At 32.2% G+C, this 17,478-nt stretch overlaps 1 protein-coding gene across 1 annotated transcript in view; it reads right to left on the bottom strand.

Annotated features, from left to right (window-relative positions):
* The window catches only part of LOC148278523 (atrial natriuretic peptide receptor 2-like), a 231,027-nt gene that overhangs the window by 27,777 nt on the left and 185,772 nt on the right, over positions 1-17,478 (bottom strand). Inside the window, exon 5 of the mRNA XM_088231278.1 lies at positions 2,945-3,137. Coding sequence (XP_088087404.1) covers positions 2,945-3,137 — 193 coding nt within the window. The remainder of the gene's footprint in view (positions 1-2,944; positions 3,138-17,478) is intronic.

The raw sequence follows: 17,478 nt of genomic DNA, 5'->3' as shown, positions 1-17,478 counted from the left end.
ATTTCCTCAACTCTTCCATCTGTTGACTTTTGGTGAAGTAAAAGAGCTGAAACCTTTGTCAAATATGAACAACTCCCTAGAAAGGAAATCCAGCAAGTCTGCAAGCATTTGGACATACTCAAACATTGTTGAATTACTACCTGGTGAAAGAAGAAGTATACAAATTGTAAAATTGTTTTCAGGCGTTGCCTAGTAGGTTATTGGGTTCAGCCGGATGAATCTCATCCACGTGATAACGGTTTCAGCTCTTTTACTTCACAAAAGTCAACGGATGGAAGAGTTGAGGAAATGTGTATGTTCAAACATGGGCAGAATGGTAAATGTTACACAGTTTGTAAAGTGGCCACTTAAACCAGCCAATGACAGGTCGTAAGCCCTGTAAATGTTTAGACTTCCATATTCCCTTCTAAAAATGTTTTCCCTCTCTGTTTAAATAAATAAAAATATAAATAACTCCCTAGGAAATGAGGAAATCCAGCCAGTCTGCAAGCATTTGGACATACTCAAACATTGTTGCTTTCATTGGATTTAGTTCTACTTTTATTTTTTTAAATATACCAGAGTGTATAGTGCGACGCGTTTCGTTTAACTGCTACCTCTAATACCATCTCGCCATTCCCCCGAAGGGGTAGGCAGAGAGAACGGACCGCTACACAAGTCTACTCTGGCATACATTTCTAGCTTCTTCCACATTCATACATCTTGTCATAAATGTCCTTCGGTTCTGCCTGCATTTGACATGACAAGACTTAAGATTTTGGTTTATTTGATCATGCCACGTCTTCCTTGGTCGTCTTCATCTCACGCTATCGTATATTTTCGCCATACATACTTGTTTTACCATTCTTTCGTCATGCGTTCGTTCTACATGACCAAACCATATCAGATACCCTTTCTTATTCTTATCAGTTAAAGCAGACTGAATAAGATTTACACTTTCGCCTGATTTCATAAATTGCAACCCTGTCATACATTGGTTTCCGACACATTCGTCTAAGAGATTGCATTTTAAACACGTTCACTAGACTTTTATCTTTCCTTTGCTAGTTCCATGTTTCAATTTCATACAAAAGTTGGGACTAAAACTCCGTTGTGCACTGCCAGTTTAGCTTTCATTTTGTTGCCCATATTCACTCTCCTTTCAACATTTCTTTCTACTCTTTCATCTCTTTAAAACATGCTTCCTAGATACACATTAGATTTGAGTTCCATTGTTATAAAATGACTATGTATTGAAGAAAATAAAATTAATATGCTATATATGCTCAACAAAGCTTGGCAGTAGGTCCTTAGAAAATATTGGCCATTCCGAATATAATAAACTGCCTGATGAGCTAAGACACGAAAAACTTTATAAAAAATCCAGAAGTGTCGCAATTAAAAAATATTTCTTAATTTTTTTTGAAATTGAAAATTATTAATGTAGTTTATAAAAGATGGTGTTTTATGTCTCTCATACAATAATGTTTTCTTTTTATTTCGGATGTATTAATTTGTATGATATTATGTATTGTCAAAAAAATGTTTTTTCTTATGAACGGTCCCAAATGAGTTTCTAATAACTCCTGGGAGTATAATATGTATTTTTTGTATTATATGTTTTATTAATAATAAAAAAAAAATAAAAAAATATTATGAGGTTTGTTAACATTGATAAATAACGCACTCGGAATATTTTTTTGAATTTAAATAAACCAAAATATGGAAAAAAAACCAGTACCTACTTGTCAAAAAAAAAGTAAAATGTGTTCTTCGGCACGGGATTTCCAGTGAGGAATACATTATAACCAAATCATATACATTTATATTATATCTATGAAATATTTAATAAATAATTATAAATTATCATTTTTTCTTCTACCCTGGATAACTTTTAAAGCGCCTTTTTTATAAAACTCACCTCAAAGACGCTGTATTTTTGGCTGAGCGCATAGGTGATATAATACGTACATTATCTAAAGGATGCTTGAGTCAAATAAAACGGAATAATTTATTAAATGTACCTTATAAGTTACAATATTTGAGTTTGTCCAAATGTTTGCAGACGAAAGACTGGATTTCACCCCTTCGGGAATGAACCCCCTGTAATGCTAAGACTGGAAAAGTTAAGACTCCCATATTACATTCTTTAAGGTATTCATCGTCCTTGTTGTACCTTATTTGTTATTTTCTGTGAATTTTGAAAATTTTATGAAAAAATAAATTTTTCAATATTAATTGAGTTAATGTTCTTGATAAAGAAAAACAGAGATATCTGGTGTAATATATTTACAAATAAAGTTCTCAAAAGGAGACCCGACCCTATGGCTAGAACATGTTAACAAATAGTTTTGTCTAAAAAATATTTATTAACTAGACTTAAAATACCCTTCAGAGAGTGAAACCGCTAATTGGACAAATAAATTAGTGGAATTGTGCCAAGTATTTTAACTATTGTATTTTTCAGATATTAAGACGCATTTTTTCACTCTGAAAATTCAACCGTAGGTTGAGTCTTACGGTCCGATGCGTCCAGACGGGCAATTTTTTTCTTCTTCTAAAAATTGAAAGATAAATTTTGGGGTGAGTCTTATAGTCCGATCTTACTTATCGTCCATAAAGTTCTTGTCTAATTACAATAGATTTCCACCATGGAATGTCAATAAAAAACAATTTTCAATTAATTTACGCATGCTCTTTCCGATGAAATCGAATTCAGAGATTGAAAACGGCATACAATATCAAAACCACAGTAACGAATATTTTGAACTATGCTCTTTTAAAGATGAATTGGTGTGGCATTGTTAATAAATGTAAATATTTCAAAATGACTTAATTGCATGTTAACATGTTCTTGCCATAGGGTCACAAAAAACATATTATAACATTGACTATGGCAAAAGCCTTTTTTTTTAAAACCAAAATATTCGATTAATAACCGATTATACTAATAGCTACACCTTACCTTATACACGTCGAAGTTTTCTATTATCGAGTCGAAACACGTGTAGAGGTCATTCAAAAGGTCCACAACTTGCAGTGGCGTAGACTCCGCTGATATTTGGGTGAAGCCGATTATATCACTAAAGTATATTGTCACTTGGTCGTAGGTTTCAGCCATCACTGATTGGCCGAGTATCAGTTGAGAGGCAACAGATCTGAAAAAAAAAACAAAATATTAATTTGCCTGATACATATTTTTACGAATGTGGAACATCTTCTGTTATTGTATTACACAGTAATGTTATCGTGAAGCATTTATCGTGCATTTAAAAAAATGATTTTTCTTCAACTTTTCCGAGCCTAAGCGTGAAAAAATTCACGAGTTCCTGAAGGGGAGGTACCAAGAAGACCCGAGATAAAATGATATAAATATGATCTTAATTTGTTGCAACAGGGATGGAAAACTTTTTATATGGAAGTCAATGCATTTACAGAGCTTATGACCTGTCATTGGCTGGTTAAGGTGACCACTTTACACACTGTGTAACATGCACCATTCTGCCCATGTTTGAAAATCCACATATCCTCAACTATTACATCTGTTGACTTTTGTGAAGTTAAATAGCTGAAATTTTGATCATGTGGGTGAGATTCATCCGGCTGAACTAATTCACCTACTAGGTAAGGAATTTTTCAGTTTTTACACTTTTTACACACAAAAATTGTCAAATTATTATATCTAAAAGAAAATACGGAATTAATTTTTTATTTATTTTATATTTTTAGAATAAAAATGGTTTCATAAGACGACACATCTATTATAATCTGCTTTTTTTCTATTTCACTGTGGTGAATTACAGAAACAAAACATCCAATCTAGATAAAATCACATTTAATTATTATGTTCTTACCGGGAATTGAGCCTAGAAACTTCCGTGAGTGAGTGAAATCTTACCCATTTCCCACGAAAGCCACTTGTTTAATTTTCTGCTGATGAATGGTGAAAAATATAAATATTGAAGAGTATTAATGAGTTTGTGTCCGGACGGATAAATAATACAGTTTTGTGTGTTAATAGACACTATGCCCTGGACGAATGATTTTCTCCCGATAGCTACTCTCAAATAAAAATAAAAATGCTCAAAAGGGAAATCAAGTGCAGACAAGTTTGCTTCGTAGTGTGGTGGTTGGCGAACGCGTCAACAACGGTTGGGGTCCCGGGTTTTTTATTTTTTAAATTTATTTATCAAAAGTTTACAAAAATTTACAAATAAATTATCAATTATTTTGTTCAATCAAAATTGTTTTAATCTTTTTATCAATATGTGTTGCTTTCTTACTTTTTTTTCTATTTTTTACGGGTTCAAAATATTTTAAGTCCCTGAACTGAAGACTGATCATCTTACCTTCATGTCACAAAAAATATCAAGATACGCTGCGATTGGTGAACCAATGCAGTGCCCTATGCACTATTAGGTGTGGAAAGGGAATGATGATGATGAAGTTAAAGGAGTGATTATATTTGTCAAAATATGTTCGACAAATTCCGAAAAATTTATATTATTGAGACATCTCATGTGTCATCGCATTTTTCTGTAAAAAAGGAACTGCAATCGTAGCAAGTATGTATGTATGTACACACATGATTTATCTAATTTATTTGTTTTGATCAGCGCGTTAGCCTGCCGTGCAAGAGGTCTCGGGTTCGATTCCCGGCATGGTTGATGTGAAATATTTTTTTAAAAGGATGTTTTCACACTAGAATATTTCATAGTCCCTGGACTGGTACCTGAAGCGATCATCTTACCTTCATTTAACAAAAATAATCAATATACGCTGCGATTAATGTATCAATGCAGTCCCCTTTGCACCATTAGGTGCGGAAAGGCAACGATGATGATCATGATGATTTATCTAATTTATTTGTTTTGTGTTTTGTATTTTTAATAAAATTTCCAATATTGCTATTTGTGTAGAATGCCGGCGTTACGTTGCTGAAGATGGCAACGTGTAGTTGCCGAAGCCAGTCGGTTTTGTTATTAAAAAGTGGTTCATAAAACAAAGGCATTATATTTACACCTCTAAAATATAACAATGAACCACAAAGTAAGTGCTATAAATACCAAAAACAGTATGGGTGTTTGAAGCCAAATCACAAATTTGGTGCGGATGGTGAACAAATAAGAATATAAGTAAATGTACGACACTGGTACTAGAACCAAACAATCGTATGTTAATCATGTGATTTTAACAAAATATACCAATTTGTATGCTAGTATAGCTGTTGTGATAGAAAATGTTATTTTCAAAGGCCTTATTGAGTCGTCAGATCCAAATGTTGATGGATGCAGAAAACGGGGAAGACCGAGAAAGACATGGCACGATCAAGTCCATCAAATACATGAAGATGGACATATCAAAAGTAGGAATAATCGGCGTGCGTGCATGAGAAGATGTATGAATGTAGAGGAAGCGAGGTCTGTATGCCAAGATAGAGCGTTATAGCGTTCTATCCTCTCTGCCTACCCCTACGGGGAAACGGCGTGATGGTTTGTTGTTGTTGTTGTTGTTGTAACAGTTACATATTTATAGTAAAAAAAACGTGTATATCATTATAATTAAAGTACGTATATAGTTTTATTCCCCTTTTATTTATAATTTTTACCTGTGACCGTATTTCGTTTTTATTATTATGATTAAAATGCAGTTCCACCAAGAAATGAACCAATAACAGATTTCCACAGAGTTAACCAAGTTAGTAAAGAAAATATAATACAGTTATTTTATGCATGTATTTACATATAAATTTAAACATACAAAACTGTTATTTTTACATACAAATTTTTCTGACAATCACAGACAATACTTTAAAAAAAAAATAAACAGTTATTGTAAATGGGGCGGGATAAGGACAAAAATGCACGAAGAGAGAATAAAGAGGGGAGGGAGATGTACATATTTATTATTATAGTGTATTTTAAGTTACATAGTGCATTTAAATGTGTTAATTTTAAATCTGACTGAGTGATGTTTGTGTAGTCTGTCTTTAAGTTTGGTAGTGTTCCCTGAAAAAGCCGTACGAAAAAAATCATTTTTAATATAAGATGTTTTACTTATTGGTACATGATACAGGTGGTACCGTCTACAAATCCTGGCTGGAACACGTATTTTTATCAAACTAAGTAATTCTGCACAGTCAACTATTCATGTCATAATTTTGTGAAGCAGTAGTTGGTCCGCATACACCCTGCGGTATTGTAGATAAGTTATTTCATGGTAGGTAGAGAGATTGTCGGTTAAAAGTAAAAATTTACCATCTAATGAAACTAAAGCTTCTTGTTTCCTACAGTAAAATCAATATATAATTTTAAATTAGCGAACACAATGTTTTACTTTGTATTTTTTATTCATCTTTTCCTTTCCGCACCTAATGGTGTATATAGAACTGCATTGGTACACCAATCGCGGCGTATCTTGATTATTTTTGTTACATGAAGGTAAGATGATCAGTCTCACGCTTCAGGTACCAGTCAAGGGACTATGAAATATACTAGTGTAAAAATAACCCTTTAAATAAATATTTTATGTCAATTATGTCGGTAATCGAACCCAAGACCTCTTGCATGGTAGGCAAACGCGCTGACAGATTCACTTTTTTTTATTTGGTTAAAACAAACAGTTGAACATTGGCAGGCATTTTTCGAAAACAGATTTTTTTTTATGTTTCAGCAGTTTCTTGTGTCCGTTTTTGTACCTACGTGGATGTAAACTGTTGTTTAAAAACGGTTTTACATAACAGTTTAATTTGTGAAAAAGTAACTTTCACTGTCATCATACCATTTCCCTACCTAATGGTGCATATGGCACTGCATTGGTACATCCATCGCAGCTTTTTTTGATATTTTTTGTAACATTAAGGTAAGATGATCAGTCTTAAGCGTCAAGTACCAATTCAGGGACTATGACATATTCTAGTTTGAATACACCCTCTTTAATAAATATTTCATATCCACCATGTCAGAAATCGAACTTGAGACTCCTTGCATGGTAGGCAAACGCGCTGACCATTAAACCACGAGGAACTGTTATTGTTACTTTTGAAAAAATAACCGAAACGCCCATCTCTAATACTATCAAACTTATGAAGCGAAGGCGTAAGATGCTTAGGATATTCCAGTAGATATGAGGCCCCCAGTATCAAAGATGGCCAAACGACCCCATACTTATTTTAAAAAAAAAACGTAAATCTGTAATAGCACTTTTTAATGTTTGTTCGGACCAAATCTATACTTGCTTACTTGTTATTCCCATTTCCTAGCGCACTGTACGCAACAATAATTCTATGTGTGAGTGCCGGATCAAAAATTTTATACTCAGTACAAAATCTAACATTAACGAGTGAAGTGCTTTCCTAATACTTCCACAAGCGAGCTGTGCCTGCGTCATTTTAAACCGCCAAATCCATCCAGATAAGCTATGCCAGCGTCTTCCGACCGCCAGCTTCACCAGGGTTCCAGAACTCGTCACGCTTCATTCATCATCAGGTTAGTGGAGTTGCGAAACCGACCTTCTTAACAATACAGTCCACTCTTAAATTTAGTCTACTGAACACTTTATTTTATATTATTAATATTTATAGCATGAACTTTGAGGTCAAACATTTTTATAAATATTTGTATATAACCACTTACCGACTTTTCTATATCTACCGGTTTCGAGACGTACCCGTCTCTTTGTCAGAACACCAATTAAACCAGCATGCAAACCAACATGCAAAACCCACTATACACCTTTACCAAACCGATAGACATTGAAAAGTCGGTAAGTGGTTATATACAAATATTTAATAACATTAAGTACTTTATTTTATTTTTACAAATATAAAAACTAAAATTTCGCGACAACTGTTTCGCCTTGTTAGTTCATTATAACATAATATGAAACAATTGTTACGAAATTTTCGTTTATATGTTTGTAAAAATATAGAATAAAGTGTTAAGTAGGCTCAAATCAGTGTTTGATTTCTAATATTAAAAAACATAAAATTATCCTGTTGGTTAAAATAACAAGAAACGCTCTTTTTACTAAGTATTTGATATGCAGTTGACCGCTTTTGATACTATTTTCAGCGTTTGGCCATTTTTGATACTGAGGACCTCATATAGGACCTCATATAGGACCTCGTTTAGATACCTACAATATTGATATGCGATGTATTCACGTACACGGATATATCCGATCTACAAATCTGATGTTCAGAATTAGGGTTAAGACAGCTCAAGCCAGATAAGCATCCCGCAAAGACAGCTTCCATGTATGTTGAGAATTTAGTCCTATGTATTATTTGCATGTAATAGGTTTATTCTATGGGCATACAAAATCTCGTGGCAAGTACCTAAACGTGCTTTAATCCCGTATAATATCAGAAATAAATTTAGAAATATAACATACACTACAAAGTTTTTTTATTAAATATATCGTGGTTATACAAGTAAAAGTGATCATTTGCAAAACTGTCGAAATTGAGATTATTGACTTTTTGACATTGTATTAGCATAATTCTTGACTGGTTAAAATGTCAAGTCAATCTGACACTCCAAAAAAAATTAGTTTTTTAAATATGTGACCATTTGATAGAAGCTCACAGATTTTTGACATGTAAAACTGACCAATACACATAGTCACTTTTTTTTAGTAAATTTAAGATCCAAAGAATTAACCAAGTAACAGTTAGTCAATTTTACTCGTAGGTCGATGTCACTAGTGGAGAGTTAGTTAGAGTTAGTAGATATTAGTTAGTAGTTTGTAGTTAGTAAGTTAGTATACGTTTTGTATTTGACAGATATGTTTTTTTTTATAAAAAGTTAAATAATAAAATTTATTCTTTATATTATTACGTAACACATTTAAATATTTGTTCTTTTCATTTATTTTGTATTTCTGTGTTAATTTAACCTTTTTAAATATTAAAAAATCCCAAAAACATAATTTATAGTTATAAAATAAAATACAACCTCCCTCAATGAATGAAACAATTATCTGAAAAATTTCATGACAAATTTTACAGGCAAAATTGACTAAGTTTTTCAATTTTTTAATTTGTTTAAAGGTGATAATGTTTTTGAAATACGTTTTTACTTTACATTGATGTTGAAAGTGACGTACTTATAATTTATGATGACTAACCACCCACTTGAAAAATCAGATCTTTGAGAAGCATTTGAACTCTAGGAAATCACTAAAATGGCCATTCTGAACATTATTGATTTTGTCACTTGGTCAATTTCTCTTGTATGCCCACGATATGTAACACATATTTTATAATAATGTATAATGCATAATAAACACAAGCAAAATGGTTTATCATGCTCTTATACAGTCTTCTTTTTCTTGTGGAATAATCAGATGGGGAGGAGCCAATAATGATTATACTGACTTTAAGAAACCGTACAAAAACTAATTATTAAAATTATACTTCGTAAAAGTTTTACTTTTCCCTCCAACCAATTATTTCAGGAAGCTGAATTTTTAAAGCTACGAGAAATTTACTACCAGAAATGTATTCAATATGTTTTTATGCTCCAACATTAATTTCCTAAAAAAAAATATTGATTGAATACTTTATTTGAAATCTCTTATTGTCAATCCGAAATCAGGGTAAAGATAGTATTTTTTTATAGCTCCAATACTGTTCAATACATTTCATAAGGACAGTATGATTAAGATCAATTTTTGGTATTTGTTTCGGTTGAAATTTTTGTTGAAATTATGGATAAAAAAAGCAGATTTAAATAGCTTCTTTTTTAAATTAATTGAATATACTTTTATTGCAACTTTCTCAACCTTAGCGACAAAAAAAATGGGTTCTAATAAAGGCACTTATTGTTTAACTTTTTGATATCTATCATTTTCTTCTAGTAGACTTAATTTCAATTTAAAATAAAATGTATACCCACACACAGGCCATACATTTGAGGGATTTGTTTGTGTTAATTGAATAGTTTTTTGTGCATTTGTAACTTAGGTATACCTTTTGTAAAATGCAAAGAAAAAAATATAATAGATGAAAAAAAAAAAAAAATATCCAACATAATGCAGACCTGGGCTATGTATAGCGTGTGAGCTCGCCAATATATGACAGTAAAAATTTTATTGTCTTTGAATTTCCTAGAGTTTTAACCATCGAAAAAAAAGAAGATTGCAAATCAAATCAACAGACAATGGAAATTTGATGTGTATTATTTTAATAGATTGTTTATAACAGAAAAATACATAGAGAAATATGCATTTTTATTTTTTGTAATAAAAACAGTCTAGTAAATTCAAATAAATAAAAATACGCTTTATATTAACAATATTAATTAAAATGCAAAAATAACATTGAATACCTGAAAAATAAATATTATTGAGTGTTACAAACATAATTTAAAAAACGAATAGCGATTAAAAGTAAAAACTATCTTTAGTTTTATTCTTATAGCGATAAATACATAAACATTATAAAACAGGAATTATACAAATACAAAAATAATATTGTAACTGGGCCGCTACCTACACGGTTAAATTTCGAAACACCACGCAATTTCTTATTTCGGCTACGCTATGTAAAATGAACAAAAATATTTAAATTAATAATTTCATCACGTCATGAAGTCGCCCCTGGGTAGCGCCTGCTAACGTCAATCAACAAAAACATCCTCGTTTTAATTACAATATTTCGGCTACGCCATGAATCTCTTTTTTAAATAATTTCTCACGTCACAAAGTCGCCCCTGGGTAGCGCCTGCTAACGTCAATCAACAAAAACATCCTCGTTTTAATTAGAATATTTCGGCTACGCCATGAATCTCTTTTTTTAAATAATTTCTCACGTCACAAAGTCGCCCCTGGGTAGCGCCTGCTAACGTCAATCAACAAAAACATCCTCGTTTTTATAACAGTATTTCGGCTGCGCCATGAATTTCTTATAAAAAATGTCAAAACGTCACAAAGCCACTCTCTGAGTGTCGCTACTGACATCATTTACAAAAACATAATTATTTGTGCTTTTTTCAGGTGCGCAACATTTTTTTTTAAATACACCTACCTAACCGTTAAAATACTATTAGTAATCAAACCAAGGTGTGCTTTAAAGTTCCGTATGGCCAAATAATATTTTTTATTATTAGAATATTATTGACATGTAGTTCAATCATTGCTGCATTCACGTTGCTTTACTTCTGAGAGCTCAACTGCTATGTTTTTCTATGGTTATGTTTACTGTCATCTGTCAAGTATTGGCGAGCTCACAGGCTATACTTACGCCGCAGACCTTATAATTAAAGTATATTTTGGATTTTTTTTAAAGTAAACTTAAGAGAACAATGACGAAGTTATAATATCTATTAAATAAACCACGAGACATAATACAAAAATAAAGCAAAACAAAAACTAAAACACATTAATTAAATGAAAAACAATTGACAAATCATAACAAATAACCCTTTAAACCCCAAAGTAAAAACGCGTTACTGCTGTATAGCCGCCCATATGGATAAACATCATTCCCGGATTATCAATTACGAACGAAATAAGCTATAGTTTACTGAAAAAACAATAGGCCGTAATTGGCGAAATTGTCTTTACTTTGAGATTTTAATGAAATATGTATCTTTATATGAATAAATAAAATATAAAATAAAATGATTTTACTCAAATATAAGTGTTATGATGTAATCCCTTTACATTTTGGTTAATTTTTTAAAAATTAACCACACTACAACAGTTGAATAATTAAATCTCAAACGAAAGTTCGTGTAGCTGAAATTAAAATAAATAACGAGCTTTTGAAAAGCTTTAAGACAACTTGCGTTCCACAAGAGGAGCTTTTAGCTTCAGTAGGTACCTACATAGTTGTGGAATATTTACACAATCCTTTTGAATGTACGTGGGTTTTGCTGATAAAACAACTTTCTTCAAATTCGTTATTTTCATAGTGAAGGGAGTGTTAATAATTTACCCATTAAACACAAAAAAATATATTGACAGAAATAGTTTAAATACGCCATGGAGAAAGATTGATTTAAATAAGAATAATAAACATTAAAAAGTTTAATAGTAAAAATCTCAACTATTTTTAATGTTAAAAATGTGGTAAAATTTTTCAAAAAGATATTTTTTTATTAATAATACAAAATATGCACAGTATATAATTGTAGTCTCATGAGTTTGCAAACTCAAATGTTTTTAATAAAGGCCTAATTAGCGGACCCCTTGATGTAATGGCTGAGACATTTGATTTACGCTCGGAATGTTTTGGGTTAGATTTACGATGAGAACACAAAAAAAAAAATTGGTCAAGCCTGGGTGTTCTGTGCTATAACTTACTACCGTAATTGGGCCTTCTGGCCTGTTGTGGTGCAAATGAACAAAATGAAAAAAATGAAAATTCACAGAAAGAAGGCTTTAAAAAATAAAGTGTCTTTAATCAATTGTTAAATAACCTTTCAACATGCATTTAAAACGAGAATTAAAAATCTTATTATCGAGGTACATAATCATATGTGCGTACTTTAGTCAAATTCTTCTTTTAATTTTTGGTACCAATTTTAAGTTATTAGTTGTCGCTCAAGTACCCATTACCTTTATTGTTTTTTATTTTTTTATATTTGCAAACTATTTGTGCCTTGCTTTTGTTATTTGCAAGGTTTTATCTTAAAGTTATATTCAGTTGACTTTTACTTTTTTCAGCGTAGATATCAACAATAAAAATAAAAACAGAATCAAAACAAATAAAACAACACTTGAATTATATTATATAACGTTAACAAATAGTAAAAAAAATAATCGTAAGGACACAAAAAAAACAAAAAGATCTAAATACCACCATTCAATAACTTAGCCTGCTTGATCGTCCCTGTAATAAATCGAACAGTCTCTCTTCCTGTATCATTACAGTTCAGAAGCTCAGCTGGGTTATTTGTCGTAGCAATCCGAGTGTTGGGTTTGCATTCAAGCTCCCATCTCGGCCTATCGAACATTGAGCAGTATTTTAGAAAATGTTTTACAGTCAGCTCAGTGATGCCATCACATGGGCAGCAACTATCGTCTCTCAGCCTAAAGCGATGCAGATATTCCATCATGTATCCATGCCCCGAGAGAGCCAAAGTTAGTTCGTATGTAGGCGTTTTAAGCTTCCAAAATGTTTTGGCCTCGTATGTGCTTCTGAAAAGTGGCTTGATCCACTAATTGGCAGATTTTTTTTTTTTTAATTTCCTTCACTAATTGGATTTATCCTTTGAAAGGGGCCACCTTATATGGCTTCAAAATAATGTTTTCTGTGTCAGTACCCTCTCCGATTTAAACATTATTAATCATATGTGGCTAACAGTTGGTGTGACGTCATTTTGACGCCACGTGTCATGCCCGTCAAGTGCGTTTCCGACAAACATTGTATACAAGTATGGCTCGAGAAACTTAAAAACATACTGCTTCTGTTTATGTACTGCCTAATGTCTCCGGAAATGTAATTGAAGAAATATTTTGTGTCGCCTTAAACGGGAGATGGTGTTGCTAACCCCAAGAGTTGAAATCGTCAAATTTAGTACCTACCTACAAACAATCCTTTCACTGTCACTTGATTAAACTCGTGTTGTTAGTAACCTTTAACCCTTGTGTGGCTGTGATGTCACTACAGTATACAAACAATACAAGACATGATATATCTCTCTTATTTATTTGAGTGATGAAGTTTAATCTTTGTAATCTTCAAATGAACACCTTTTCACCCGATTTATAAAGTAAAATTTGTATAAATATGCTCGATTTTAATACAACAAAATAATTATCCTTGCTATGCAAAGAATGAATGTGATGCAAAAACAGTAATAAATCTGTGGTACGAGAGAACACGAAGATAGAACCGATAACAAGAAATACAGAGTCTCTGTTCTGTGGCGGGTGTTTGTGAGAAAGAGATTTAGTTGATTGTTGGCATTGAGCGAGGGTGAATGTATGTAAGATAACCGGAAATCAATAAAAAATTATCATCATAAATACGCCGGTTATTAAACTAGCGTGCATTCTCGACTACTGCCAATAACTGACCGATTTAACGAATTTCTTATCTGTTTTTGTCTCTTTCACACAAACACCGGCTACTAAACACCGTCTCTGTCTTCCTCGTTATGAGTTATATTTTCATGCTCTCTTGTATAAATATTTATTTCTGTATTAACGTAACATTCGTTCTTCGCATTGAAATAATAAATATTTTTTGTGTTAAAATTCTGCATATTTATACAAATTGTACTTTCCAAATCCGATGTGAAAATGTTCATTAGAAGATTGCAAAAAATAAAAATTTATCATTTAAATAAATAAGAAAGATATGTTAAGTCTTGTTTCCTATGTAGACTCGTAATACATTACACAAGACTCGATTAATAAATAAAATAAAAAAACGCGAAAAGACCGCATTACAAGAATTATTTTTAAGCTAATCTTTGCTCAACATTTCATAATTGTTCAACGAGTGTAATAAAGACAGAGAGTTTCAAGTAAATTCATGAAACTCTTATTTGATAAAACAATATTAAATTTGCGTAGGTACTCAAAAACAGATAGGACGAAGAATTCTGCTTACCTCCAAATGTTAAAAAGAAATAATTTATAAGTAAATTTGAAATTCAAATATTAATTTGATATCGAGGAAAAGTAAGAGGTTTTTCTAAGGAGTAGAATTGTGGAGGCAAGTAAGAAATAATATATTCATCTGTATAATTTGAACACGAGGAGCATAAAACAATATTTTTTAAATAAAAATGATTTTATTATAAAAAAAATAAACGCCTATTGGTTGAAATATAATTTAACCTAAGTATAAAACTCGATTTCTGGATTTAATATATACGTGCAACAGAACCAGAATCTTGGACAAGAGTTTTTAACTTGATGATGTCCTACTACTACTACCATTGCGTCATTTTCCCGTAACAGTAGACCGAGAAGACGGACCGCCACACACGTCCATCCTGATTTACATGCCTAGATTCTCCCACATTCATACGTGTATTCATATATGCCTTTGGTTGTCTGTTTTTGTTTATCTCGTCATGCCACATCTTTCTTGGTAGTCTTCGTCTGGCGTTATCTTTCATTCTCACCATATTGACTATTCTTTGTGGAAAAATAAATTAATAAGAAAACTTAATAACGGTCGCTATAAATTAACGGATTGTTGTATTTTTTGCATAACAATAGTTAAAGGACCGGCAATCGATCCGGGTTACTTTTTATACAGAAAAAAATATCGTTACACCAGAAAATTTCATACTGCTAAACAACCAAACTAATTGATTAAATAATAAATAATAATTATAATATAAATACATCTTTATTAACCATAATATATAGTGTGATTAATTCAAAATTAAACAAAGGTATACATGGTTAAATGGCGAAATTGTTGTCACTAGAAATTTTTAACAGCCTGACCGAAAACAAATAAAAAAAACCGTAACAATAAAATAAAAAAAATAAATAATAATAAACAAATAAATAATAAGTAAAGAAAACAGAAAAAGTTAAAATATTATAGTGCATGTTAATATGTGTGTTGGTGCTGCAGCCAATTCAATAAAATTATGGCTGTTGATCTCAACTAAATAAAATATCTGTATAAATAGTGGACTGTATAAAATATTTATTTTAATAAGCACAGTGCGCTCTGTGCCGACCGAAGACTTCTGTCGCCGAGACTGTTGTCGCCCTTGTGCTATTTTTTATATAATAAACAAGAAGTACCCACCAAAGCAACCATACTTTACAAGCCACCAACCTGGAAGACCTTTAAAGAGGTGGCAAGACAGTTGGAGTTCAATATTCGGAGAAGAAGAAAATCGCACGCTAAGTACGAAATACTTAAAAAAAGAAAAAAATTAGAAGAGGAAGATGAAAAAAAAGAAAATAAATATGAAAAAGAATAAGGAGAAGAAGAGGGAGGAGAAAAAGAAGAAAGTGAAGAGGAAGAAAAGGGAGAAGGAGGAGAAAGAGAAGAGGAAGAAGAATAAGAAGATAGGATTTGCAGAAAATATTTTTCCGTTCGAACAATCTCGTCTTAAATATTAAAATATACTCTTGAAAAATGTCTCTTGGGTATGCTGACAGGAAAAAGTGAAATCGCATGGTAAATAAAAAATATTTTGTAAGAAGATTCACAGATTTCGTAATTAATTCTTTTTGCAAAGGTATTATAAAATTAAAGAAAAAAAATCTACCATATTTTGCACGGTGCGTACAAAGTGTACTCAATGTTTCTTAACAATCGTCAACATTTTAAAATTGAGCATTTTGCGGCATTTGTTGCAGCTTGATGATCGTCAAATGACGAGTATGTCTGAAGGCACCTTGACAAATCCAGGAATTGTACAGTATGAAGAGTCAAAATTAGCTGATTAACCATTTTTAATTGGACATTTCCGATTTTCACCTGTAATGAAAGCAGTTCTAGTATTGTTTGGAAAGTTATTAGCACATTTGTTCAAGATTGCGTCGCATTGATGAAATCCCAGAAAATGGAAAATTGTAGTTGTGGCACTCGAGAAACTGATGTGTGGCGTAGATTTTCCGGAGATTTATAAAAGAGCCGATGTATCGATAATGCATATTTTTTTACCTGTGTCATATAAAAAATTAGGGTCAAAAGTAAAACATAATAATAATGGTTATACCTTATTCAAAATAAAATTTTCTGTTCTATAATATTTTGGCTAGGATTGTATGCCAGGATAGACGTGTGTGGCGGTCTATTTTCTCTGCCTACCCCTACGAGAAATGGCGTGATGGTAGTAGTAGTAGTTTTTTTTATGTCAAATATATTATTTTACTGGATGGCTGAAAACAGACTAACACTTAACCTATCTAAAATGGAACAACTATGGATGGCTTCATCCAGACGACAGAATTTGATTCAGGATCCGGCACTACCCGATGTAAGGAGTACCGCTTTACCCACCGTTAAACTACTGGGAGTCATCCTTAATTCTGACCTTTCTCTTGACGCTCAAATTAGAAGAACGATAAGTTCATGCTTTTACCAGCTGAGACAGATTAAATGCATGCGCAAAAATTTGCCAGTTGATGCCGCCCGTCAATTAATAAATGCGTTTGTAGTGTCTAGAGTCGATTATGGTAATGGTATCTACGCAGGTCTAGGAATTAATAAAATGACTCGCTTACAGCCTGTATCAAATGCCGCAGCGAGACTTATTTTTGGAATATCCAAGTTCATAGCAATATCCAGCTCCAGTCATATCACTCCACTTCTTCGGGAATTACACTGGCCACGTTTACCACAGAGGGTGGAATACAAACTCTGTTGGATTATGTATAAGTCACTGCACAACTCTGCTCCAGAATATTTTAGGGAACTCTGCATTCCAGATGAACTAGCTGACATACATCTTACGCTTAGATCAGCTAAATCAACGTCGAAAGGAAAAGTTATTTTACCTCTACGCAAACAGCGCACTAAATTTGGCAAACGCGCATTTGCGGTCGCAGGCCCTACGGTATGGA

This window comes from Micrasema longulum, unplaced genomic scaffold (genome assembly GCF_059751315.1).
Source record: "Micrasema longulum isolate JH-2025_06_02 unplaced genomic scaffold, ASM5975131v1 h1tg000867l, whole genome shotgun sequence".
Lineage (NCBI taxonomy): Eukaryota > Metazoa > Arthropoda > Insecta > Trichoptera > Brachycentridae > Micrasema > Micrasema longulum.
This window is presented reverse-complemented; position numbering and strand designations above follow the sequence as displayed.